Source organism: Mustela nivalis, assembly GCF_964662115.1.
Source record: "Mustela nivalis genome assembly, chromosome: 2".
NCBI lineage: Eukaryota > Metazoa > Chordata > Mammalia > Carnivora > Mustelidae > Mustela > Mustela nivalis.
In genome coordinates this window covers 184,562,845-184,590,167 of record NC_139021.1, presented here as the reverse complement: position 1 = coordinate 184,590,167, position 27,323 = coordinate 184,562,845, and the positions used below count along the sequence as shown (strand labels likewise).

At 52.1% G+C, this 27,323-nt stretch overlaps 1 protein-coding gene and 2 long non-coding RNA genes across 15 annotated transcripts in view; 1 reads left to right on the top strand and 2 right to left on the bottom strand.

Annotated features, from left to right (window-relative positions):
* Positions 1–1,462: 1,462 nt before the first annotated feature.
* Positions 1,463–27,323, top strand: part of EBF3 (EBF transcription factor 3) — a 117,571-nt gene continuing 91,710 nt past the window's right edge. For 3 of the 13 annotated variants that reach the window (XM_082720211.1, XM_082720213.1, XM_082720215.1), the window contains exons 1-6: positions 1,464–2,137; positions 2,243–2,399; positions 2,760–2,823; positions 3,516–3,571; positions 6,574–6,647; positions 8,274–8,342. In XM_082720211.1, the coding sequence (XP_082576337.1) occupies positions 2,004–2,137; positions 2,243–2,399; positions 2,760–2,823; positions 3,516–3,571; positions 6,574–6,647; positions 8,274–8,342 (554 nt within the window). In that variant the 5' untranslated portion in view covers positions 1,464–2,003. Of the gene's footprint in view, positions 2,138–2,242; positions 2,400–2,759; positions 2,824–3,515; positions 3,572–6,573; positions 6,648–8,273; positions 8,343–27,323 lie in introns of all 13 variants that reach the window. The other 10 variants (XM_082720214.1, XM_082720218.1, XM_082720217.1 and 7 more) reach the window with 6 other exon arrangements.
* On the bottom strand, positions 7,449–9,315 carry LOC309859486. The gene is made up of 2 exons (XR_014308728.1): positions 9,123–9,315; positions 7,449–8,183 (listed from the first exon to the last, which is right to left on the bottom strand). It is a non-coding gene; the product is annotated as an uncharacterized lncRNA (long non-coding RNA).
* On the bottom strand, positions 20,160–22,591 carry LOC309859487. The gene is made up of 2 exons (XR_014308729.1): positions 22,357–22,591; positions 20,160–21,205 (listed from the first exon to the last, which is right to left on the bottom strand). It is a non-coding gene; the product is annotated as an uncharacterized lncRNA (long non-coding RNA).

Genomic DNA, 27,323 nt, shown 5'->3' with positions numbered 1-27,323 from the left:
CAACACCAGCAAAATAGATTGCTTTCCAACACACCTTTTTTTTTTTCTCACCCCTTCCAAGAGGCGTGGGGGTCCCCAGATAACGTAAATCGGACTTCGCTTTTTCCCGATTAATTAAAATATTAACGTACACACACTGCCAATTCATGGGAAAAGGGAGTCCCACCCCATAGCGGGCGGGGAAGGGGTGCCCTGCGACACACTTGCAACCCTGAAACCTGCTTTGGTTTTGTTTTAATCGAAAGGGCCTGATTTCTCTCGGCAGGGAAGTGCCAGGACAGCTCCTGGTTGTCCCCTGGGTCTCTGCTCCATGTCGTGCAGACGTCCTTGGGTGGGGGGGGAACAGTGCGCCTAGGTGCGGAGTCCCCGCGGCAGGAGCTCGGCCGCCGGGCCCACGCGTTGCCCGTGCCCCGCTGCCCTCCCGATTCCTCGAAACCAGGTCGGGAAGATGCGCGCTCACCCGGGCCCGGCGGCCCTGAGGGCAGGACCCCGGCGCCCGCGAAGTCCGCTCGGCTTTTAGAGAGGCCGGCGCCGGGGAGGTCTAGCTACCGCGCAGGGCGCGCAGCCGGACACCCGGCTCCGGGTCGCCGGAGAGGCCGGGCGCGCTTCCTGTCGGTCCGGAGAGCCCGGAGCCTTCTTTGTCACTCGCGGCGTTTAAGCCCAGGCCGGGGGACGGGGGCTCCCGTGGCCAGCGGGAAAGACAGAGCATCTGGCAGAGCCCGCCTCCGACGTGGGTCCTCAGCCCGGCACTCAGCAGCCTCCGCCAGGGCAGAAGGCACCGGCGCCCGGCGAGGCCCAGGCGGGGGCAGACTGGCCCCCCAGCCGCCTTAGGTCTGTTTAGAAACCAGAGTGGGCTGCGCGCCCCGCCTTGGCGAGGGAGCCCTGCCCTCCCCCCCGCCCGCCCCCCGCCCCATCCCCATCCCCATCCCCATCCCCGGTCGGTCGCTTGCCCCTGCAGCCCCCTCCCTGCGGCCTGCCTGCTTCTTCCCGCTTTTCCTGTTGGGCGGCCCCAGGGCGAGCCGAGGCCCTTCGCGTTTAGTGCCTGCGTTTGGGCAAGTTGGGGGCGCTTCGCTCGGCATTTTACCCCCTCCTCCCTACAGCGTTTCGACTGGGTGGCTGATTTGGGGCGGAGGTGTTCGGGGGGCCGAGCAGCAATGGTGCAGTGGCTGTTTGTTTCACTTGGAGATTTATTGGGGCGAGGAGTAACTTCCTGGGCTGCGGGTGGGCGCGGGGAGCCGCGCAGCGTGGCTGGGGGCGGCGGCGGCGGCGCTCGGCGGCGCTCGGCGGCGGCGGGGCTCGCGGGGCTCGCGGGGCTCGGGCCGGCTCGCGGCGCCGTCAGGCAGTCAGTCAGCGAGCGCGGCGGCGGCGGCGGCGGCGAGGGGCGCGGCGAGGGGCGGCCGCTCCCATATATGGCGCAGGCGCCGCCCCCCGACGTCACCCTCTGACAGCGCCGCTCCCGGGGGCTTCGAGTTTTGGCTCCCGGGAAAGGGTCCATTCCTCGGGGAGAGAGGGCTGAGTTTTGTGCGCCTCCGTCCGCTGCGCGCGCCGCTCCAGGCCCCGCCGCGCCCCGCCTGCGCCCGGGACTGCGCCGCGGCACTCACTGCCCCGTTTATTTGTCTTTGGAGCAGGCGGGCCGCGCCAGAAGCGGGCGATCCCGCAGTGTCCTGCAGCCGCGGACGCCGCCCGGCTAGGATGACAGCACGTTGAGCGCGCAAACAACCACCACCACCGCCTCCGCGGCCGCCGCGTCCCGCTCCTCCGAAGCGCCGCCGCCGCCGCCGCCGCCGCCGGGGCCGCCGCTCCCGCGCCCCCGGCCGCCCGGAGCGCCCGGCCGCTGGTGCATGTCGCGCCTGCCCGGGACGGGCTGAAGCCGGCGGCCGGCCGGACCGCAGGCGCCGAGCAGGGCGAGCGCGGCCAGGGCAGCCGCCTGCCGCCGAGCCCCGAGCGCCGCTGCTCGCGGAAGCGCTTTCGGCCGGGAGCTGCGGCCGCCGCCAGCAGGGTTCATGTTTGGGATCCAGGAGAATATTCCGCGCGGGGGGACGACCATGAAGGAGGAGCCGCTGGGCAGCGGCATGAACCCGGTGCGCTCGTGGATGCACACGGCGGGGGTGGTGGACGCCAACACGGCCGCCCAGAGGTACGTACCGGCCGCCCCCGCGCGCCCCGGCCCCGGCCCGGCCGGGTCCCCGCCGCCGGCCGGCGCCGCGCGCCTCACCGGGCCGCTGTCTGTTTGCTCCCGCAGCGGCGTGGGGCTGGCGCGGGCGCACTTCGAGAAGCAGCCGCCCTCCAACCTCCGGAAGTCCAATTTCTTCCACTTCGTGCTGGCGCTCTACGACAGGCAGGGGCAGCCGGTGGAGATCGAGAGGACCGCTTTTGTGGACTTTGTGGAGAAAGAGAAAGTAAGTGCAAACCTGCAGTCACACCCTCCGCCTTTCTGGAAGCGGGAGGCAGGCGGTGCCCGCGCGCGGTGGCCCCGAGTGCCCCCCTCGGCGGCGGGGTCCGCTCCGCGAGGCGCCCCCGCCGCCGCCACGTGCGGCCGCCCGGGCCCGGCGAGGGCTGCGCAACTTCTCCGCGGCCGCGGACTCGCTCGGGGCGAGGAGGACGCCGGGCTTCCAGCGGGCAAGTGACATCACCGCGCCGCCCCGAGCTAGGAGTCCTGCCCTGTGTGAGGCCCCAGGGCCTCGGTCGCGGAGGGGCACCGGGCGCGGCCGCCGCGCCGGACGCCGATCCCACTAAATGCAATTTACCGTTACTTTCAGGAGCCCAACAACGAGAAAACCAACAACGGCATCCACTATAAACTCCAGTTACTGTACAGCAACGGTAAGTGGCCGCCCGCCGCCTGCCCGCCCCAGCCCGGGCGCGCGCTCCCTTCCCGAGCCGGCTCAAGGACGTAAAGATTTTGAGATTAAAATGACATGGATGTAAACACGAAATCTTCTCATGGCATAGAAGGAAAACAAAACATAAACGATCAATAAGTCGATGGCACTTCACATGATTAACCGGTGAGGCTTGAAGCAGAAAGTGAAGAGTGGATCAATAGGGGCTTCCGCAGGGCGTCGCTTTAACGTGACTTTTTTCAATTTTGCAAATTAATGTTAATTCTTGAGATGGGGGTAGCTCCATAAGCCGAGCATAACTTACTTCCTGTACACGAGTTTTTAAAAAATCCTCGAGAGACATTAGAAAGAGTTCAAACTCTCACTCATTTGGTGCTTTCTGTTTTCTAAAAATAAATGACCACATGGGCCCCCCCCCCCAGTGTGGCCACCAGGCCTGCTCGCAGTCCGGCAAATTTGTTACACCTTTCAGTGCAAACCCTAAGCCTCTCGAGGTTCTTAATTAAGGGAAGAGAGCAAGAGAAGAAGTGGTTGGGGTTGTATTCTTGTCTTTCAAATGGCATGCCTGAGTTTTGCTGCATCACCGCGGGCAGCAGTTCTGAGTTACCGACTTCCTGGGCCTCAGGTGCCCTCGCCAAAATCCTGATGAGAATTTGTCCCTGTTTTTTGCAGGAGTCAGAACGGAACAGGACCTGTATGTTCGCCTCATAGATTCAATGACCAAACAGGTGAGAAAGTTTAAGCCTTCGCACTAGTTTGCGCTGCTCGGTGGGCTTGTCCTGGGGTTGAGAGGAGGGTCGTGACAGATGGATCTGGTGGAGTTGTTTTCCGTCTAGTTTCCTTGACATACTAATGAGAATTCCATATTTATTGGAATAAATGATGCGATTGGTAAAACGGTTTATGTTGTCGTTAGAACAGGACATCTATGGTTTCATCAGATGGCATGTGATTGGGATAAAATTCTGTCTTAATTAGTTATGGTGATTAATATTTGACAGAAAAATTTCAGGATGCTTCTCCTATTGTATATTTTTTAAACGTTTCTCTCTCTGCTTGGGATCATTTCATTGATTTTTTTCCCCCCTCTAACAAAGGCAACTAACTCCTTTCTAAAGCCCATTGAGTTGGACTTGATTAGTTCATTTTTTTCTCCTTTCCAGTGTGATGGTCTAGTAACGTGAGACGTTGATTTGGATTTAAAAGTGAAATGTGTTGGGGTGAAAAGTCACCTTGTTCTCCGCTAGTGCGTCTTCACCTCTCAGCCTCCCCTCTCCATAATTCAAACTCCCAGCTCCAGAGGTCACACACATCCGTCCACTGCTCTGGGAGCAGCTTCTGCTCCCTCTTCCACCCTCTGTCATACCTTGTAAATAACATAATTACAAGCAGTTCCTTATTAAATTATTTAACCTGTCTTGGTCAACTTTTCCGATGATAACTATTGGCTATCAGGAATGTGATTAACTGCAGAAAAAGCGCTTCATTGCTTTTTGATGTTGTGCAATCTCTGGCTGGTTTTGTGCTGGGTGGTACGTTGTTGTGTAGTCCTTGTAAAGACACCCCCCCCCCATTTTCTTAAAATAGTGTTGGGGGAGGAGAAAGTTTAATGTGTATAGTAAACTCACTGGGAACAGATTGATTTAACATATACTTCCAAGGTGGGCTTCAGCTTAGAAATGAAAGTAGCACCTTCATTTTTGATGCTAACTTTAAGAATTGGGAGCCAAGTGAAAAAGAACTCCTTGGGGTTTCCTGCAGCCCAGCACGCTTGCTTCCTACTCTCAGTAATTGGTTTTTGGGTTTTACTTCCCCTTTAAAAAGTTAGTCCTTACCTAGGCAACAAGCGGGTTGGATTTTAATGTCTGCCACGTAAAACAGTGTGGTTTTCTTTTAGAGTAAAACAGATCTTCCAGGTAAACTACCCTGTTTCTGACAAAGATGGAGGCAGTGTGCCCTTCGGTAATTATTCCACTCGGATCCAGAGAAGCCTCTGGAACTAGGGCTGCTCCTTGACAGGGTGCTTTTATTTCCTTTGTATATAAGGGCTAAATGTTGTCAGAAACCGCAGTGGTCTAATTAAGAGGTTGATGTAGGCAGTGCTAAGTTTCTCTGTTGCTTACAGCAGGAGGCTTCGTTTTTAGTGTACTCTTATTGTCCGTTTAGCCTGGTACCTTTGCAGCATAAACAGGGCTGAAAATAAAGGCATTTAATCTCCTCTCACTGACGGGGAGGTGGGGGGGGGGGAGAAATAGCCCAGTAACTGATCAAAGAGTCAATGGCGCTGAACCGACAGTTTATGGATTTCTGTTTGTGCTACAAAATAAAAAATAAATCAAATATAAATACGGGGGATCCATCGGAGGACAAGCCGAGCTCTCAGAAGTGCTGGTGCCCGCCTCGGCCAGGCGCCCTGCAGCCCCAGGCGGCCCCTTGGCCTGAGGTGACACCCATCACTTCTGTGGTTCCGAGCAGATCCGGAGGGAGTCTGGGGGAGAGGGGCTCGCTGGGACCCTTCCCTGTTCCCAGAGGTCGGCCTCGGGCTTTCTCGAGAAAGGGCTTTGTCCGCCTGGAAGGGGAGGAAAGTGTTAGAAGTGCCCGAGGAGATTGGAAGTAATTTCCAGATAATTTTCGGTGGGGGGAGGGGACTGGAGAGGAGGACTCCCCTCCCCCTTCCGTGGAATTTTCTGCCGGGAACTAGTGGCTCCCCGCCCCCGGCCCCTCCCCCAGTAACCTCCCCCCCCACTTTTTTTTCTTTTTCGGCGAGGCCGGCGGTGGGGCTGGCGCTGGCGGCGGAGCGGGCGGCCCCCAGGCCCCCGGCTCAGGTTCCGGGCGGCGGAGCCGGGCCGAGCGCGGTCGTGAGCGCACCTAGGGCTTCGCACCATCTGGCGGAGCCTCTGCTCAAAACCCACCCGAGCGTGTGCGCAGACACTGCCTTTTTACCCGAGAAAAATCATTGTTAGCAGTTTCAAAATAAACACCAGATTGGCCATTAGCACTTTCTTTCCAAATATCATCCGGCGGCGAGCACGTGGCCGCGCGGGCCCGGCGCCCCGGGGCCCTGAGCACTCCTGCGGGCGCCCGGCGCGGCCACGTGCGGCTGCAGCGCCCCGGGCCGCGGGCCGCGATGGGAGCCCGGCCGCCGAGGGCCTGGCGGGGCGGCCGGCGGGCTCGCGCGGCGCCGGGGCGGGAGGCGCACCCTGGGCACCTGGCTTCGGGAGGCCGGCAGCGGCCGGGGCGCGCGGGCCTCAGCTCGAGCACACTGCTGCCCGGGCGGCTCCTCCCCGCTTCTACGGCCGCGGCGCCTTCTGGCCGGCTGCTTCCAACACGCAGACTGGAACTCCGGGCAGACAATGGCCCAAGGACGCGGCCTGGCGCGGGCAGCCGAGGGGGCCGGGGCGCCCCAGCCCCTTCGCTTCCCGCGCCCCGGCCTGGGCCTCCCTGTCCCCTCCCCCCTCCTCTTCCCAGCCCCAGACCCAGCACGGCTGGCATCCTCCAGACCCCAAGGCCCCCCACGCAGGCCCGGCGGGCGCCCGCAACGGAGGGAGGCTGCCTTGGCCCAGCCCCGCTCCAGGGTGACTCTGCCGGGAGGGTGGCCTGGCCGGGCCCTGACGCCTCCCCTTGTCCGCCGTGCACCTGCCGCCTGCCAGACCCGCAGCACCCGGGGCGACCGGGCGCCAAAGCCGCGGACGCCGCGTAACCCCCGCCTCTGCTTGTCCCCCCCGCGCAGGCCATCGTGTACGAGGGCCAGGACAAGAACCCAGAGATGTGTCGCGTGCTGCTGACCCACGAGATAATGTGCAGGTGAGCGGCGGGCGCGGGCAGCGGGGGCGCGGGCGGCCTCGGCGCCAGCTGCGTCTACAAAGGACGCTGCATCCAGGCGCCACCACCCCGCCCGACCTCGGGTAGGGCATCGATTGAAATGTGATCGGCCCCAGTCTGCGCCGGGCCACCGAGGGGCCGGGTCTCCTCTCCCCCCGTGAGGACGCCCAGCGCGACCGGCTGCTCAGCAGAGCGGATTAGTATGTTGGCCGTGTCGCAGCGGTGTAGTCAAAAACCGAAAACAGGTCCTGCGTGGTGCCTCTGTCCCCGATGCGGGAGGAGTCAGCAGCGCTCGGAATGGTTTTACTACTTCCTTCTCAAGCCCTCGCATCCGGAGATATACAATTGTCTGCTGTTGATAAAAAGGAAACTCTTTTGTGCTTATTATAGAGCTCGTGCATGTGAGAATTGGATCGCGATTCTGTCAGTTAACCTCTTCCCCAGAGCAGCCAGGCATCGCTCCGATTGTTGTTAGACTGTGTGCGCCTTCCTCGAGATCTCTGTCAGAAGAGCAATTTCCCACCTGTTTTTTTCTAACTACCACAAGAGTTTCACCCCTACATGGCAAATAAAAATGCATCATTGACTTTGTATGTGCGGCATGTGAAATGCTGTTGCGAGGAGCAAGGACCTGCTTCTCGGGCTTCCAGGCTACAGTAGCAGGCCGCGGACTCTGAGGGGCATCCTCTGCCTGGCTACGGGGCCTGTTGCCTAAATGCCATTTCTGAGCAGACATATTGTTACAGCACTAATATACAAAAGCTGACTTTTTCTCATATCAGGTAATAAATATAAATTACAACCAATAAAGTGGAATTTCTTTATTATCCACTTCTGCATGTACTGCAATTAACATAGAAAGCGCACAGATGTGATTTAAGCTCTGAGTGGAAGACTGTAGACTTTCTTTAATCACTTTAGCTGTCAGCTTTAAAAGGCTTTATATACTTTGCCTACCATATGGTGTTAATTTAGCTAATTTAGACATGTAACCATTATACAAGTATGCTTTTTTAAAATGCAAGAAGCATAACATTTTTGTTTCATTTCTGCTTTAATTAAAGTTTCAATAACGGAGTTAAGGTGGGCTTAAAGAAGGAACAATAGAAGTTTCTGAAGGATTGATGCATGCTTTTGTGGTTATGATTAATAAATGCCCAAAAGAAATATTGGTGGAAGGTGGCATCTTGCATCTTTTCCAGAAATAACAGCTTGACAATTAGAGGTAAACAAAAGCCGGAGCTGTGAAAAGTTATTCCCAAGCCTCCTGCCTCCCCTTCTCCTCAGTTCACTGCAAAGACAAACACCGACAACATGTTTTCCATATTTTAGCATCAGAATTTATATTGTAGCTAGGTTACCCTCCTAGGGCGAGAGATGTGTTCAGCTTTGCTCCTTCCGGTAGAAACTTGCATCGGAAGTTTAGCCGCAGAGCCCATGAGCTCTCTGGGTCTCTGTCTGCCCAAGTGCTGGGGTAGGAGACTGTGTTTTCTTGACTCCAGCCTCTTCCGTGTCAAACTTCCAAAAAAAAGAAAAAAAAAAAAAAGACCAGTCAGGCATAAACGGACACAATGCATATTAAAACCACTGTTCACAATTCCTCCACAGCCGGTGCTGTGACAAGAAAAGTTGTGGCAACAGAAATGAAACGCCCTCAGACCCTGTAATCATTGACAGGTAAGGATGACTTCTTTATTTCTCCAAACAAAACCGCGGCAGCAACCAAACCTTTTGCTTTGCTCGGTTTCCGGTTGCTCCATATTTCCGAGTCTGGTGTGGAGCCCCTCGTGCGCGTCGCACCATTTCTTGTCCGCGTGTGTTACCGTGCACAGGTGGGTTGACTTGGAAACCTGGTGGCTCGCTCTGTGGGGATTCGGTAATTGCTTGCGAGTTGTCAGGGGAAGCGGTTTCATCTGCCACTGCTCTCACTGTGAGGAGCACTTTATGCCTAGAGAGTTTCTGGCTTTAAACCCAGAGATATGTCATAAAATGCTTTTTGCTAATTTGTTAACAAGTATTTCATTTTTGCATTATTTTTATCTCGGATGATAGCTGAAGTTGAGGCTTGGGTGGTGTGCCTGTTGTAATTGTTGCCCAGTGTTAGAATGAATTTAATCTGCTCTCAATTAGTTGCAAAATGTCTCCTAATTTTTTTCCAATTGTGGCTGTCGTTTTATGTCAAGTAGCAAATATGTAACTAACAAACCAAAGTTGTTATAATTGAAACTAATTACACATGCTGGTTACATTTTCCAGCATTAATTTCCATGACTAGATTAGCTGTATGCATTCTTTACATTTGCTGCTCCTCAGCTGGCTATCTATCACACTCCTTGGGCAATGTTGCATCCTTTTAAGATACTAATCATTAGTCCTAATAGTGCTAATGTGCGCTTGGCATTGCTTTAGTTGAAACAACAAAAACACTTCCTCCCACCCTCCTCTTCGAGCACTCACCCAAATCGCTGGCTTTCGGTGACCTGGAGGGGACGAGGGTTGCTTTCTTCCCAACAATGGGGAACAGCAGAAGGCCCAGGGTGTGATTGACTGCAGATTTTGCAATTGGTACCCAAACCGAATAAATGTTAGGCGTGTACATATGACACCGGTTTTGTGAAGCAGGTTTAGACTGTTTGGAAAAGGGGTTGAGTTTCAGCAGCTTTCATTACAAAGTTATCTTTTGATCGTGAACTTTGCTGTCCAGTGTCTGAAAAATTAAACCCGGAAAACTCTATGAGTTAAGCCTAAAGAAATATGCGCCACCAGTGGCGAGCAATGCTAATGTTTAACTAACTGGAATAGCTGTTTGCTTAGTGGAGAATGTTCGGTATCTGACAGAAGGGACAGCTCTCTTATTAGTAATCAAATAGGGCTGGCCAGTTGTGGCCGTCACTCAATTGAGAACAAGTTCAACACTTTATGGAACTCCAGCTACAAAAATCAATATAATTATATTTGTCTTTAGTGTTGTGGCTATGGAAATCACACAGCCTCGGATTGTCGTCTTGTAACTGAATTTATTTTATTTTATTTTTGATTGGCTGAAAGTGTTTGAGCAGCTCTTGGAATCTTGTCTGAGTGGGAGATGCTTGAAAAGGCAGTGCCTGTTTGCTCGGGATCCAGGACTGCCAAGTGTTTCATCTTTTGAGCTGTCCTCGATTTGTGATGTTGGTACATTCTGAAAAGATGACTTGCTTTCAAATTGTGCGGTTTTCAGCATGGCACGATAGAGGAGTACTCAGGCTGATCCAACTAACGTTTTGGAGGCTGTGTTTCCCCTTCAGAATCATTTTGGGTTTGTGTGACAGTCCGTCATTTATTGACTATTGATAGCCAGCAACTTTTAATACTCGGTTGTAATCCCACAATGGCAAATAGCTTCCCTTGATATGCAGAAATGTACACTGTAATTCATGTCTGAATTCTCTCTTATATTTGGTTAATTAAAGTGTATCCTAAGATTACTGATACCTTCCTCATCTAAGTAAGAGAAGTGTGTGATCGTTTGATATTCTAGAAGCATGAGAGGAGGGGAAAAATGTAAAAACATTTGGTTAATGGGTTTACCAAGTTTATTTGAATAAGGAGGATTGCAGCTCCTTTCACGCCTGGCGTAAATGCTTTGGAGGTCTTAATTATTGATGAAAAATCTGCTCTGCTTCTAAATTCAAAGATACGACAATTTTATAGGAATTTTAATCGCCTACCATGTTAGGAATTTTAAGGTAAGGACAGTTTTCTACGCAGGACAAATAGAAGGTACATTTTTAGCATTCTTAAGAGAGTTGTCACTTATAATGGATAAATACTATTTGCATTTTGCTGCTTGATGTAAATCCTCCTGACATGGTTGCTGTATTGGCCCAATCTCCAGTTGTAGGCGTATTTCAAGAGGAAAAATGAAGACTCTCCTGTTCACTAGGGCAAGTTGTGTTAATCAGAGAAAGAAAAACACCTACAGGAGGGGAATATCTTTAGAGAGAGGCAGTGTTTGGCGAACTGAGATGTGTTTCAATTTTGTAATGATAGTCATTTCTGTGGGGTGTGTGTTGCCTCCTAAAATTAGTTGCTTATGTTGAGTTTCTAGCCTGCGTTCCCTCTTGAGTATTGCAGGATAAAATACCCCATCAGGTTGGTGAGTCAGTCTACAGGTCCCCATCAGCAATGTCATCACTTGGTTAGTTGGCTTAAAAAAGAATTATATACAATGTGCTTCGCCAGCTCCTTGTGGCCTTTGGATACATTTAGCAGGTTCTGACCAGATAAGGCATATTTGTCCTGAGGATATAAACCAATAATTCCAACCTGAATTGAGATCAATGGGCCCCCATTTGTTCTAACCCACACTGAGCCTTTTCCGGCACGCCGAGACTGCTTTTCTGTGTTATGAGAACAGAGGAGTAAGCTTTCCGCTCTGGCAGGGAAATCACATTCTATAGACTCCGAGGCCTTAAATCAATTAATTACACAATTTGGTTATCTTTCAGAAGCATTAAATACTCATGAACAACACAGAAAACCCTTCAGAGTCAAAAAGAGGGGGAAAGCATAACCGAACCCTTTTAATTTATTGCGAGGGTTTCACTTACGTTAACTGTTTTCTTCCTCATAACACAATGCCGGAGAAACCATTTTTTATAGCTCCACAAATATAATTACACTGGAGTTTAGGTAAGATAATGTAACAACTTATGGGGGTAAAGGAACGGGGAAACGTAACATTGTAAAGTAAAAAGCGTGGTCCGTAAGAGAGCATTCATGGGGCGTTGCAGGGACCTGTGGAGAGCCGGATGCAAGGAGGGGAAGGGTGTGTGTGTGTGAGTGTGTGTGTGTGAGTGTGTGTACACACCCAGGCACACCCCCCCACATGTATGTATATCTGTGTGTGCGCGCATCTGCATATGTATGCGTAATTTTCACGGGATTCCTGAAAGGGATGGGAGTATCATTGTCCTCGTGGAGTAATGTTTTCTGGGAAAACACAAAAGCAGATGGTCTTCATTAGGAACACCCATTGTCCGCATATCCCAACTATGAACAGATAAATCTCTCTTGTTTCACCCGTACATTCCAAGGGCTGTAAATGATTACAGGATGTCGGTGTAGCTGCTAAACCAGAACCACACTTTGGCTCTCGTCCTCCTCCCGTGCCAGCCTGGTGTGCTCCCTGAGGCCTTCTGGAAGTGCCCAGGAAGGTCCGTGCTCTCACCTCCCTTCCTTGCCTGGCCCACGCGGACGGGAGGCGCACGGTCCAACTGTTGCAACCTGCGAGGTGGCCGGAGCCCGGGTGCCGTGACCGTCCAAGCAGGCCGGGTCGCACACCGTGTGCCCGCCCGGTGCCGGGAGCGTGCGCGGCGGGGCGGTTCCAGATGGCACCGTCTCCGGCGTCCTGCTTGCTGGCACCGCTGCGGCAGGCAGTGCCCCCTCCCCAATAAATCTGGCATTGGTCTATAGAGTTTGGGAGACTTATCATTCCGAGTCTGTCCTACTTTCCTGTCTGGAAGCCAGACATCTGTTTATCCCATTTTCTCTCATACAGAGTTTGGAATAGCTCTAGTTTGGGGGGGTGGGAGTTTGGTCATATTTAACAGCTGTTACAAAATTTCAACCCTGTGGGCTCTGAAAATACTTTTCAGCTGACCTCAGATTTTTATACATAATTGACATGGGGTTGTAGAAAAATATTATTTACTTAACCTTTCATTGTCTGCGATTTCACATTGTCCTTAGTCAGATGTGCTAACTACCAACCATTTTAACTCGAACCCACCCGCCCCCCGCCCCTCCAAAGCCTCACTTTGATTCATTTGCGCTTTTTAAGTTTACACCTTTAAAGTGATTGCAGAAGGGTAGCTGAAGTCCGATTGGATATTTTCTTTCTTTCTTTTTCTCCCCTTTCTTTCTTCTTCTACTTCTTCTTCTTCTTCTTCTTCTTCTTTTTTTTTTTTTAGTCAACAGTGTTTCCTTTCACTTCCTGTCACAAAGGTCAAAGAGAGCCGACCTTTGCTGGCAGTCCTCCTCACTGAATTATTCATGGCATTGACTTTTTGTCAGCACACACAGTTGTGCTCTGGGACATTTTATTCATTTACCTCATTTAAAGCGCCTTTCTGCACCTGTTCAAGTATTAATATCATGTAATTTGGGCCTAATGCCGATTTTGCTGAACACTCATTATATTTTTTATTAGCTATATTTCCAAACGATTATGTATGATTATTACCAAGCCTTACAAACAGCACTGGGCTATTCCCCAGCCCTTACATCTTCTTGTCAGGTTGTTTTCAGAAGCGGGGAGGATAAACATTTGACCAGTCCCACTGTTTTTATTCCTACTCCGTCTCCAAGCAGAGAACTTAAAGCTTCCTCCCTCACGGCTTTGCACGAGCGTGATTAAATCCAGCTCCGAGGGAGCTGTACAAATGCCAGCATTTATAAGGTCAACGCTTTTGTTAAAAATGCTATGTAAATGAGGATCTGCAAAAAGGGACATTAAATAAAATTAAATTCATTGTCTTCTTTAATGTCATTTACATTTTGGCTAAGCCCCGGCCTGTCAAGGAGGATTTTAAAAATAATTTTAATTACACATCATTTAGGGACCCAGGGTTTTCTATTCAGTAGCATTTGGAGAACCTGCAAAACGGAGACTGTTTATTAACTTCTTAAACGACAACGTGTCATTTCATCTGCATAACGCGATGAAAACAGTACAGTTTGGTGTTAATTTTTCCTTCTCGGTTCTCTTCAAGATGTGAATATAATTATCAGCGAATAGGCCTGCAGGTCCTGGAGCCTTTCTCTCCGCGCTGGCTGTGCGTCTGAGACACGGTTCGGCTCAGGGGCTGTTTTAATGCACTGGGACTTGAGTGAAGGGCAGATACTGGCTAGAATTTGGCAATACGAAGGCACACTTTGGATGAATGGATGTGGCTACAAAGAGTCTGACTCTGCCTGGCACCAGCCCCATCTGGCTTCGCACACTCAGGTGTGAATGGCTGTTTTATGCCCTGGCACGCCGGTGGGGAGAGGCAAAAAGTTCACCGTGCTCATTCAGCCTTAAAAAAAATTTTTTTTTCATAAACTTCTGAAAATAAACAGGAGAGGAAGCACTACATTACTGAGTCACAATGACAGGCTTTCACTTAAATAGGGGGACACCAGAAACAGTTCCCACTTTGTGTGTTTCCCTCCCTGGGAGCCCCAGGACTCGCGGCTCTCCGTCACACACGCTAAGCCCGCGTGCTCACTGCCACCGCGTGCCACGGGGAGGGTAGCCGGCTGCCACCGCGGTTCAGGGCCCCCACCAGGCCCAGGGCCCGCGCCTCTGGTTGGGGCCGGGAGCCCTGCAGAGATTTATGGCTGCCTGGCCTGGGTAAGGACTCCCTGGCCAAGGCCGGCAAAGGCTGGGTTTTACAACAAGCCACACACCCGTAATGACTTCCGCAAGGCTCTCAAACAACTCTGATTCTCCTCCTCCTGTGCAAGGGAGAGGCCTCCTCCCGGCTGCCGCTGTAAGCCGGGAGCCCAGGGCAGCAGGCAGGGCATGAAAATGCAGGGGGCGGAGGGGAGGGGCTGCAGGCAGGGCTGTCAGAAGCTATACTCCACGAGGTATGTTGACGCAAGCCATCCCGCGCCTCTGCGGCAGCCTTATCAGGTGAAAAGCAAAGATATTGCCAGTGCCTGTAATTGTGTTAGGATGGCTTGGATGAATTGGATTACCTTATGGAAAGCCGTCCAAACTCGGGGTTCTGTTACGCATGCTTACAGGAAGCAAATAATTACTCTCTGTGCACCAGAAGATAATTGGGGCTGGCCAGAGGCCTTCTCCTGCCGCTGGAGAAAGCAGGAGGCGCTGGCCTCATCAGAGCGTTTAGGAGACAAACCGGAGGACGCTGGTCCTCGCTGCGTGTCGGTGGCTCGCATCGACGCCGTGCTTTCGGCTACTTTTCAGCGATGGTGAATAATTTACCGGAATTCAGACCGACAGTGGCGTGGGGAGGCGCGGTGGAGGAGATAAAAACCCCACGCACTCATGATGGAAATTGCCGTGGCAGACAGGAAGTGATTGACAAGTAGGGGTACAGGAAGTGAAAACTCAGGGAGCTTAAGCCTGCGCTTGGCCTGGCTTCTGGGGCTTAGACTCAGGAGAAAATGAAAACCATGCACTCCGGTTAGCCGGCCAGAACACAAGCTCCTCTTGTTTGTTTATCTTCGTAGCAAATCTCCCAAAAATGTTTGTGGTCGAAAGTCCGCATAATGAGACATTATGCTGGTGTTATTAATGCTTTAAAATAAAAAAAATATGGCTCTAATTGAGAGAAATAAGCAGAGGCATTTTATGTGTTAAGGGTTTTTTTTTGTGTGTGTGGGTTTTTTGGGTTGCATTTTATAAGCTTCTTAGTTTTGGGGGTAACCAGGGTTCATTAAATCGCAGGCGCTTCATGAGAAACTGTTTTCTAAACTATTTATTCAGAAAACAGTCTGTCCTATCTCTGAGTGAATAAATGCTATAAATTTGCCACCAGTCCGGTGGAGAGCACCGTGGAAGCTGCTGCCCGGAAACTCTTACTTTGGTTGGTTTTCGAATCTCTCATTTCCCTTTCCCTTTCAAAACAAAACACATGAAAAATATCCCTCTAATTCCTTCGCTGGAAGTTTCTCGGCTAGAGAACACTCCGCATGCACGGGGGGCGGCGGGGGCCGTGCGGGGGGAGCCGCGGACGCCCTCGTGGCATCCGAAGGCAGCAGCGCCGCGCTGCCCCAGTAATTCACTAGGAAATGAGTTTAACATGTGCGGAAAGGAAGGGCTCGAGTTGGTGTTGTTGTAGGACGCAGAGCCCAGGCCCCACGGACGGAAGGAGTCGGCTCCAGCTTGTCTCTGCTGGGTGTGGAGGGAGCCGCTCACACATCTGGGGAGGAGGCCGAGCTTCGCCCAGACAGGCAGCCCCAGCCGCGCCCCTGCCTCCGCCTCCCTCTTCTCCGTCCCCTCCCCCGCCCCCGCCCCTCCTCCCTCCTCGCCTATATTTTTCCTTTTCCCTGTCTCTCAGCAGAAAGCAGTTGGGGGCAGGGTGCCCTGTTAAAACAAGACGAAACTTGGGCGGTGTTGAAGGCCCTGAAAACATTTGCCCTTCTCATGATGAGATTCCAGAAGGGGCAAGACCAGCCTTGACCTGAGGCCCACCGTCCCAGTAAAGGCTGCACAGCCTCACACCTGGATGTCCGTTTTCACAGAAATGGAAAGCCTTCGCAGGAGTGGCCAATCTGGATGGGATGAAGTCCCTGAAAAAGGGGTCTGGAGGCCACCCCTGGTATGGGGCCTTCGGAGGGTGACCTATGTGCGGCACAGGGGTGTGTCTGGGCCCGAGGCGGTCAGGTCCCACCAACTCTGGGCGGGGTTGGCCCGTTAGGGAAGGTGCCCCTTTTATTTCAAATAACACCTAGCAAAACCAACTTGGCATTGGGGAGTGGTCAGGGATACTTCTTCCTGACAATCTCCTAAGTCTTCTAAGACCTTCAGTGCCAGGGGTATGGTCTGTAGGTACCTAAACCCTTTTCTGTCCAATTTCCACACAGCTGTCCTTCCCTAGTGTCATGGCTCAGCGTCACCGAGCCATATAGCTCTGTAAGTGACATCCCATGGTCGGTGAGGAAGAAAGACCCTGAGGTATAAACTGATGCCGTGGCACGGGTGGTCAGGGAGCGGGGCCACAGATTCCACACCCACACCAGAGACAACCACCCCAACTTGGCACATCCTTTCTCTGCATCTGAGACAGATTCCAAGATGGTCTGAGGCTGCTTTTTAGAAAAATCAATAGATTTTTTTTTTTTAAAGTAGGCCCAGTGTGGGGCTCGAACTCACAACCCTGTCAGGAGTCCCATGCTCTGCTGACTGAGCCAGCCAGGGGCCCCTAGACTGTATATTTTTAGAGCAGTTCAAGGTTTATAGAAACAGGAACAGGAAGTACAAAGTTGCCACAGTCCCTTTTGGTAAGGTCTTGTGCGAGTGGGCACATTGTTACAAATCGATGAACCAACACTGATACGTTGTACATAAAACAAAGTCCACAGTTTATGTCATATTATGTATCAGTCCACTGTTCGGCCTCCGCACCCATCGTCCCTGACCAATACTCCTCTTTCTCCTGTCTCCATAGATTTGCCTTTCCAGAATGGCATATATTTGGAATCCTACAGAAGGCAGCCTTCTCAGATTAGTTTCTTTCACTTACAAGTCCACATTTAAGAACTTCTGTGTATTTTTGTGGCTTTATAGCCACGGATAATATATTTGGAATTTCTATTTTTTTCCCTTTTTTAAAGGTTTCTGGGTGATATTTTCCCTTTCATTTAATGTCTTTGTGTTTTTGTAATAAACTCCCTTACTTGTGCGCTTATCACTGCACACAGTGACATGCTGTTTGGATCTTTGGATACTGTCTGGGTTTCTCGTGGATTTTAGAAATGTACATACCCTGCCCATTATTTATTTATTTATTTAGAAATAAGTACTGTGCGCTAACCGATTGCGCCACTGGAGCTCCTCATTTTTTTTTTTTTTTTTAAAGCAGTCGGCTCCTTTGCAAAGAAATGCACACCTTTTACCAAGAATTTGTTTAAGTGGTATGACTCCATTTTGCTTATTATCAGGGTTCTCTCTCTACCCAAGTAATACTTCTTTGGGTTATTTAAATAGCATAGGCCATAGAAGGAGAATGATTAAATTATTGGAAGGCAAGTGTGCTACACTGTGGCCTAAAAATGGCATGAATTCGGCATTCAGCATAGTTGTTGGCTTTTTTGGTTTAATAAATTAAACTACAAATTTTCCTAATTGCCAAACAAAATGTTAGGCCAGCTTTAGCCATTGCTGACAGTGAAACACAGCATAAAACCTGCTGAGAGTTATATGTGGTATTTAATACGAGACAGAGCAACGAAAGGGTTTTATGGCTAAGTATGAATTCACACCCAGAGCATTTGGTTCGCATTAGGAGAGGTTTGTAAATCAGATCAGTGCGCGGGGTGGGCTGGCCCCCAGCAGGCTCTCTCCTGTCTCTCCATCCTGATATTTGGTTATTGGAATCGCTGCCAAAGGGAGCTCCCCCGTCCATTTCCATTTTCTCAATGAAGCGATTCGTCCTCTGACATCAGGAAGATTGGGTCAGGAAATAAGTGGGGGATTGGATTAGACGTGATGCTCATCCCCACCGTCCGAGGTCATCGGCCTGATCCGGCCACCGGGCAGCAGCCATCAGTTACCGAGATGCGGCTGCCCATCGGTCCTTGGCCGGCGGGGACCCCAGGGAAGGTGAGAAGGATCTGGGAAAGTGCTTTCAGGGGAAAAAATGGCAATAACTATCATTTATTAAATTTGACAAGCAGGTTCTAAATATAACAGCCCTTTTCCCAAAGATCATTACTTTGAACAAATAAATGAGCTATGCAAGTTAATAAACGGCCAGGTTCCCCATCCAGAGGTGTGCCTTTGTGCAGCTCAGAAATAGACCCTGCCCTCTCCTGCTGCCCTCCCGAAGGGCTGATCCTCTCCCGTTTCTGCTGGTCACCAAAGCTTTTGTGTCGGACTTTCTGCTCTCCTCAAGTGTCACGTGCCCACGACAATCCGAGAAAAAGCTCTGCAGGACAGGCTTTCGTACGTGATTGTGAACGAAGCAAGGTCTATAAGTATATTTAACTTCAAGCAAAAGAAGAGGGGACTGTTACGAGTCTTGTGGTCAGGAGCGATTTGCTGGGCTGGGGGTGTCCGTCATGACAAGTGGCTCCTGCTTACGTTCCCCGAGACCCCATTATAATTATCCCCAGCAATTAGAGCATCCAGAACCCCCTGCCAGCCCCAAACACATTTGTTCCCATTTATTAGACTGTGAGCAGTAACTAATTTACATTGTTTCAGAGTTGCGTGTTACGGTAATTTATTGCGTGTGCTGGGGGTCAAACAGAGTTGACCACTCGACAGGGCAGACCCTCGCAAGGCAAGGACGGAGGGTCTAGTAACCTGAAGGCGGCGGAGCGGGGGGCACGTGATTAGAGACCTGCTACGGTCTTTTTAATCATGTTTTGATTTATTCTCTGTTACATTACTTGCTTTGACTCTTGTTCCCTTTCTGTTTTTTAACAAATCAGAGCTGGGAACAGGATTTTTTTTTTTTTTTTTTTAAGGAAATGGAAGCGATATCTTCTAACGAGTGGAAACTTTTACTAATGCCCTGAATAAAATATTTGTCAGCGGCCTCCACTAAACGTAAAAGCACTCCGCAGAGGAAACAATGCCGTAACTGTTCCCTTCTCATCATAGCAGGTTTCGTTATCAAGTCGGGGAAAAAGGCTTGTTTAGGCGAAAATAATGATCATAAATAGAGCTGTACAGTGAGGCTCGGAGGAAGTGGTGACAGTGCCTGCTATCAAGACCAGCAATTGCAAGGAAATATGAGTGTTCTGATCCAGGGAAGCAGTAATTATCTTTTTGTGAAGAATGTACAATGATGTCGGATGATGAATTGATCGCAGATTGGAAGCGTGGTTTAACTGTCATGTACAGAGATAAGAGGGAGCCCCGGGATTGCTCATCGCTTCTGCTAGTTCACAGCCAGCCAGTTTATTAGCACAAATCCCAAATGTTTAGTAAACTCATTAGGTTCCATCTAATGCTAATTTATCATCATAGATGGGACCCTAGCAGTGGAGGCCAGAGGACTGTACCGGATCCACATGATTTACGGAGCTTTCTGATCAATCACGTCCTTTGCACTGGCCATTTTTCTTCAAATGCTTTAAACGGGCCTGAGTGATCCATAGGATTAGGCCGTGGCAATCGGTTAGGGTTCTCCGGAGTTATCTTTCCTGTGATGGTTATCTGAAAGGTTAAGAAATCCTATACGGTCTGACGTGGGCAGAGCTTCGGTTTCGGACGGCTCCAGCATCTCCCTCCCACCTGCCTCCCCTCCTCGGCCCCCACCCGCCTGCCTCCCCTCCCCATTCTCCCTTTTCCTTTTACAATCCAGTCACAGAGTCGAATTCAAAGAATTTCCTTGCAAAATCAGTTTACCAAGAAATGCATCATGGCACATAAATGTCAAGCACAGTTTATTCTAAACTTCAGACAGTGTTTTTCTTTTAAAAAATCAAGCTTTAAATGCCCAGTTCTCCTGACATTTTCGTACATATTCTATAGTGTTTTCGAAGAGGGTAATAACCTTTGCTTGATCCTAGGCAACAGCTGCAAAGATAATGAAATTCTTATGATATTTCACCAGGTAAAATGTGAATTGCAGAAGAAAAGCTATTGAATTTTTATGGATCTTAATCGCATAAAATGAGATTCATGGGGCATACGTATAACTATACTCGGCGGACCGGCGGGCTGCACTTGCGGGAAGGACTCGCTGCGCGGTGTGAGGGGCGCTCCAGCTTCCGCTAGGAAAACGCTCCCCAAACGCTGCCTTCAGCTCGCCCTAAGAGTGATAATGAAATATGACAGAAATTTCCTTGTGCTGGATCAGTGGCAAGAGAGGTCCTGCACGGCCGATATTAATTCATCTGACTTATGTTCCAGGTCTTGATTTACCTTATGATTAAAAACTTGTGCAGGTTTGCTCACCAATTGAAATCAGATCTCATCTGCAGCCCAGTGATATTGATCCCTATTTAACATCAAGGCTCAGAATTGATTGGCATTGATTAACAATAAAAATGCTCTCCTCCATGTCCAGCCACCAAGCCAATATTCTGAAAGAAGTGCACTGGGGTGTTCTCTGCATTGACCAATCCGAGAAGAGAAACAGCCCCGCCCGCACGTAAACAGTATATTTTAACGTTATTGTAACTGGATGCCGGACTGGCCACGCAAATTGATTTTATTCTTGTTGTATAAGATAAATATCTTTAATAAAATTCTCATTTTATTTAGGATTTTACAGGAATAACTTGATTACTAGAATAGTGATATTTTTCCCTTCTCCCACAGTGTAAAAAATGGATTAAAACATAAAAGCCATTATAACACAACACTAGAGGTGCGGTGTTAATCAACTCAGAAATCACGCGCGGGGCGGGAGAGTCTGGGGGAATATTTCACCCGTGGAGACACACGCCGCATTTTGCATGCCGCTGGTTTTACTGAGCGTTTTACAGTTTCGGCTGGTCTGCGAGCCCACGACTGTTGTGTGCTGAAGGCCAGCTTCCCTCCATAATGTCGTGTGAGCATATGGTTCCAGAGAGCACAGACGGAAATACTGCTCCACGGGATCGAACCCAAAAGCCTTAAAGAGACTTGGTTTCTGTTTTGTTGTTACTAGCTAGAGTAGACGCAGCCTGTCGGAGGAATTCCTGACAGTTCTTTTAACTAATGGCAGAGGGAGAAGAAAATGTAGTAAGGAAAAGAAACAAGAGACGTCTTGCCCGCCGAAACTTTCGGTGTGGATGCTAGGGACCCGTCTCGTTCCTGAGCCCGACTGGTAACGCTGGCGGGCGTTTGGGGCTCATCTTTTGCGTCCAAGTGCACTGGAGGCCAGGTCCAGCTGAAAGAAATTATCCAATCTCTAACATCCAGAAGTTTACAGTTATATAATGATGGAGAAAACCACAAATCCCAAGGGATGTCAAATTTTAGAGATACTTTTAAAATGAAATTATCCAACCAAGCCTATAAGACAACCTTCTTGTACTTAAGACAAAAACGACAATCTGGGATTAATTTTTTTTGTGATAGAGCAAATCCAATTTGCTTCTTTAACTGTTGATTAAGGAATCAGTTCTACAAGGCTGTCCCCTGGAAGTATTTGCTGTTTATTTGTCTGTGGAGAGCCGCTGGATTCCCCTCCGACTAGGAACGCGGGTCAGGCCTCGCTGTAATGAAGGGGCCGCCTGGCGGCGTGGACACCCGGGCTGGCCTTGTTTGTGTGCAAGAAAGACTCGGCTTTCTGAGCAGCTGGGTGGGGGAGGGGTCACACCGCCGCCTCCGTCCTGCAGGCCGAGCGGTTGAGAATCATGGAGTCTGGAATCTGTCCTGTCTGCAACCTTCCTGTAGGAATCTGGAGGAGAATCTCCATTAGAAAGCACCAAATAAGTAAGTACCTTGAGTTAGACTGTGTCTTGCACTAAAGTCCCCTGACTTAACGTTGCAGCGTGGTCTGGCGTCCGTGGAGCATGAGGGTAGCGGGTTTCAGGACGAAAGCCTGTTACCTGAGCTTTCCGCACAAAAACACGCTCCCCTGACCCCCCACCCATTTAAATTTGTTTGGGAGGAGAGTTGTTTGTAAATATTTAATACAGTGTTTCATTGATTTCATTTAAAAATGAGATCTTACTGGAGAAGTATTCCAATGCAGTCATTAACTTTGTCAACAGTCAGGCATTGTTTAGAAGAAGTAAATGTTATTTTTCACACTTCCAAAACCAGTGATGCCGGGACACCTGGGGGGCCCAGTGGGTTAAGCCTCTGCCTCCAGCTCAGGTCATGATCCTGGGGTCCTGGGATAGAGCCCGACATTGGGCTCTCCGCTCAGCGGGGAGTCTGCTTCCTCCCCCCACTCTCTGCCTCTCTACCTACCTGTGATCTGTGTGTCTCGCTGAGTTTAATTAAACAACAACAACAACAACAACAACAAAGCAGTGATGCCATCTCTCCAGGGCTCCTCATTTCTCCCAATGTCCCCAGGGCCTGAATTACCTGCTTTGCAGGTTGACTTGACCTGTGGGTTCTGGAACTCCTGGCTGCTGTCCTGCGTTCTGTGGGGCATCCTTACAGGCCTAGGGCGGTTGGGAGCTCTGGAAGGGATGCGGTAGCCAATGAGATGTGTTTTGTTTTGTTTGGAATTTACCTAACTACAGCATTTCCCACCGGGACCAGTGATAAATGAATGCCTTTCCTGTTTCTGTGATTTCGGAGGCCTTATATTTGTGCGTCTTAGATTGTTATCCTGGGGCAGAGACCCATGAGGCTGAAGAAGAGGCCTGGCCATCCCAGTCGCTGTGTTCCCCGTTGGGGGGCCGTTCTTAAAGTCACTGACCATCCGCAGAGGTGTAGATCCCCCCTCCAAATACCACCACAGGTTTATCCTCCTAAAAGTTGTTGTGAACGAAAAGCCATCCGTGAGTCAGAAACCATCGTTAGCAGCTGGAAGCTGGACAGGTCTCGGTGCCCTGACTGTGGGGCCAGGCTCTAAGGACGCGAAGCGTTCCTCTCATGGCTGGAGGGTCTTGAGAGCAGGCCTGGGACGCTGGTTTTGCATCAGTGGCCTCCCTCCCTGCATAGCTGCCTCCGGGAACCTTCCCTGCTCCCCTGTGTCTGGATGGGACCCCGCTCTGCACAGCCAGGGTATGACCCAGCCAGGGTCTGCCCACCCTCCCCCGCCCCCCGCCCCAGCCTGTGGGAGTTTCCACTTCTGCAGAGCCGCTCCGTGGTGCCTTTACCGGGGCCCGTCCCTGTCCCCATCCAGAAATCCTCCTGCAGGGCAGCCTGACCCTGTTGCCCCACGTCAGGGTGCTCTGAGGTCTGCTGTGTGCTCACTGCTGCTCCTGCGGGTGGGGCCCCCCCGGGTCCCGCTCCTGCTTTACCTCTCGTTTCCCTCTGCCCCGGGCATGGCTTCAGCCACTGGAGTTGCATGGCCCTTTGGATGTGGAGGTCCCTCCCTGTGTCTGCTTTCTGAAAGCCAGGCCTGGTGCAGGCTCTGCATCCCCAAAGCCCCATGGCTGTGGACCCAAACCACCCCTCCCGCAGCGCATTCCCCTCTGTGCCTGGGGGCCGGCACGGTTCCTGGGTGTGGATGTTCTAGAAGCCGAGGCCCCCTCGGGCCTCAGGAGAGGCTGCTGGGCTCCTTCCGTGGGCCTTCTGTGCTTGGCAGCCCGCATGTGCTGACCCAGGCAGAACAAAGTGTGCGTGGGTCCTGTCGCATGTTCTGAGGCTGCCCTGCCTCTGGCCGCAGAGCGAGGGCCCGGAGCCCCAGCCTGGCTCGTCCTGACACCCTCCGCCATCGCGTAAGCTGAGATCCCTGCTAAGTCTCACTAAGCCGCCACAAGGTCCTTTCCTCCCTCCATGTGACGCCTGCCAGCAGCCGAACTTAGTGGTGACTTCTCTCCGCCCGACCTACCTATCGAGGTAGGCTGGTTTCTGTTTCCTGCTCTGTCACCCCATTTCCAAGAGACATTCCAGGGAGCGGGCAGACCTGTCTCCTGACAGGTGGATGGCCCTGCTCCTCCTGCGGCAGCTCTAGACCGAGGCCCCAGGCCCGCAGCTGCTCGTGGCCTGCCTTGGGCGCCCAGGCCAGCAGGGGTGAGGGGTGGGTGTCAGAGAAGGCCCTGGTGATAGGTTTCTGGGGTGGGTGTGCACCTTGGTCCTTCCTGGGCCACCCCTCGTTGGGGAGGAGGCTCCGAGACCTTCCCGGTTGCCAGCAGGACAGGGCGAGGCCGTGTCTCTCACTCCCTCGCCTGCTGCCCCTTCTCAGCGAGTGTGAGGAGGCGAGTGGGCGGCAACCCCATTGTGACAATTCGGACACCGTAACTAGTAAAGCAAGAGTGGCTCATGTGTTCTGTGCGCTTACCAAGGGATAGGCCTCCAACAGCCCAGATCCGATGATAATATGGTAACCCCTCAGGTCCGGGGACCTTGAGAAGCTTATCTGAGGTCGCTCAGCTGGGAGGGGTACGGCAGGGATCTGAACCCCAAATGCCGGGCCTCTTCATCCGTTTGCCCCTTCTCGTCAGGGCACTCTGACTTTGCAGCCCAGGGAGGCCTGGGGCGCTCGCGTCCTGGTGGCCTGAGGGCGCTCGAGTCTGAGCTGCTGGTAGGACCTGGGGGGGCCCTGCTCTCAGAGGGGATTTGTGATGACGCCGCAGAGGCTGGGGTCCAAGGAAGACGAAGCAGGGCGAGGGCAGTGTGCGACGTGCGGTCGTATGTGTGCACACGTGTCCGCAGCGTGGCCCCGGTGTCCCTGTGGAGAGTTAGTGTGGACAGAGCCGTGGGTCTGCGGGTGGGTGTGGACTTGGGTCCGATGGGCGCACTTGAGCGCTTGGGCTCCTGTCATGCCTCTGGAGCTCTGCACTCCGAAGTGCTGCTGGCCGAGAGCATCCCCGTCCAAGGAGAGGCGCCGGGGGGGGGGGGGGCGTCTCTCCGGCGGGGGCTGCAGGCGGGCAGGACACAGGAGACCCCACGCCTACGGGCCCTGATGGAGGCGTCGGAGGGCAGTCATCCGAGGTCTCTGCACACGTGCGGCGACGGAGCCGGTACTGTCCTCGGCCCTGCGGAAATGCACACGTCGTCCGGCGTCAGCTTGTGTGTGACCCGAGTTTGCTGCGGACACACTTGGGTTTCTAGTTCTACGTGGAATTCTGATGCCATTCATGGTGAGAAGTCCTGGAAGGGCTTCCGTCTGCCAAAGCCCCACGACGAGGGAGAGGCAGAGGTGCAGGGCGGGCGTCGCGGGCGTCTCTCGTAGCGAATGCGAATGCTGCGGCGTCCGTCGTTGGCCGGCGCTGACCCGGTTTCCTGTGAACCACTTTCCCCTGAATTTGGTCAAACAGAAACAAAACGAGAGGACAACAAAAGAGCAGGAAACTTAATGCGCGGGGAGCTTCCCCTGCCTTGAAGGGGAACGGCTGTGGTGAGGACGCTCCGTGTCTTTGCTCCTTATTTCTACTCTTGATGAAGCCTGGAATTGTTAATGTAGGTTTAAGTCCTGTTACTGTTTTTGGTTTTTTTTTTTTTAAAGATTTTATTTATCTGACAGACAGAGATCACAAGTAGACAGGCAGTCAGAGAGAGAGGAGAAAGCAGGCTCCCCGCTGAGCAGAGAGCCCGATGTGGGGCTCCGTCCCAGGACCCTGGGACCATAACCTGACCCGAAGGCAGAGGCTTAACCCACTGAGCCACCCACGCACACCTGTTTTCAGGATTTAAAAAATATATATATTTTTAAATATTTTAAATATTTTTTAAATATTAAAAAAATATTTTTATTTATTTATTTGAGAGATAGTGAGAGAGCGTGAGAGGGAGAAGGTCAGAGGGAGAAGCAGACTCCCCGTGGAGCTGGGAGCCTGACGCAGGACTCCATCGCAGGACTCTGGGATCATGACCTGAGCCGAAGGCAGTCACTTAACCAACTGAGCCACCCAGGCGCCCCTGTTTTCAGATCTTAACCAGTTCTCAGCATGTTGTCAGTCCCTTGTGAAGTGACAGGGAGGCCACTGAACAGGGGGAGGGGTGAGTGGCAGCAGGGACAGTGGTGGAGGACAATGAGGCTGCCAATCAGATGCTGGCTTCCTTCCCCAAGAAGCCGGCTTTAACGTGGCTTTGTTCTGTCCCCTCTGCTCCGGCAAAGAACAGTTTTAGAAAACTGTCTGTGCCATTACCAGGCGTCAGCGCTGCCTTTGGGTTGGGTGAGACGGTCCGTTTCAGAAACGGAGTGACCGTGAGTGTCCAGTTATCTTGTGCAATGGGGTGACTGTGGCATGTTCCATGTGAAGGAGAGGAACACAAAGAGGCCTTGTTTGTGCGGGACAGGTCAGAGGTTCAAGGAGGCTTTGAAAGGATCAAGTTGGGATAATTGAGTTATCAGATGCCAACTGTCCACTTCTGTGAGCCCACGTCTTCATCCTCTGTCAGCGTGATGGGATCCAGAAGGCTGGCCCGTGGGGGCGCCCTGCTTCCCCCAGCCTCCCAGAGCTCTGCCGTCTCCCCAGATTGGTTTGGGGAGCCATGAAGGTCCTGGAGAGCATCGTGCCTTCTCCTCCCTGACTCAGTGGTCTCTAAGTGCTTCACGAGTGTGAGTGCTCTGGTCCTCCAGACACGAGTCCTCCCTCTCAGGTGGCCCCTGCTGAGGATGGCCCCTTGCCCCCGCCAGGTGGCCGCACTCCTGCCGGCTTGTCCTGCCTGTCCAAAGTCTCATCATGCCCTTTTTTCACCCCCCAACTTCAAATAAAAAAGACCCGCGGGTTTTCATTCTAGAAGAGAATGCTGGATATTTACCAGGGGACTTCCCTGGGAAAGCCACACGCAGGGCACCAGGGCACCCTCTTGGAGCGGCCTCCAGCAGAAAACATGCCCGAGTGGTAGAAAGGTTCTCCCTGGGTTTCCCGGAGGAGGCTTATGTGGGGCTTCTGCACAGTTTGCCCGATTTGGGGACAGACTGTGTATGTGGTGCAAAGGCAACGAACTCGTGCGGCTTTCAAGTCTTCTGACTCCCATGTTTTGTCAAAATTGGTCCCTGTGCCCACTTAAGAGAAAACAACATTATTTAGGAAAGGGGTGATTTTTCATCCTGCTTCACCTTTTAGAGGCTGAGACGGTAAAAGAGGCCGGAAGGAGGGGTTCACCTGGAAATCCTTCAGCAATGGCCCGGTATGGCGTTCTGGGGGATTGCTGGCTTTGGGGACGGACTTGGGGCTTCCTTGAAGTGGCTCCTGTTGGCTGGCCTGGAGGTGGGCCATGGTGCGGGGAGAGGGTGTCTGCTGGATCCCACCTGGGACCCAGATTTCATGCGGGGACAGACTAGGCCAAGGGCCCCCCGGAAGGTGAGGGATGGGTGGTCTTTCTCCTCCTCAGCATCCCCAGTTGTGGGCTGCCCCAAGCTCACGGGGAGCCCCTTGGCACACACGCACCCGTGCGGATGGGCGCATAGGGGCCTCCAGTGGGAGCCT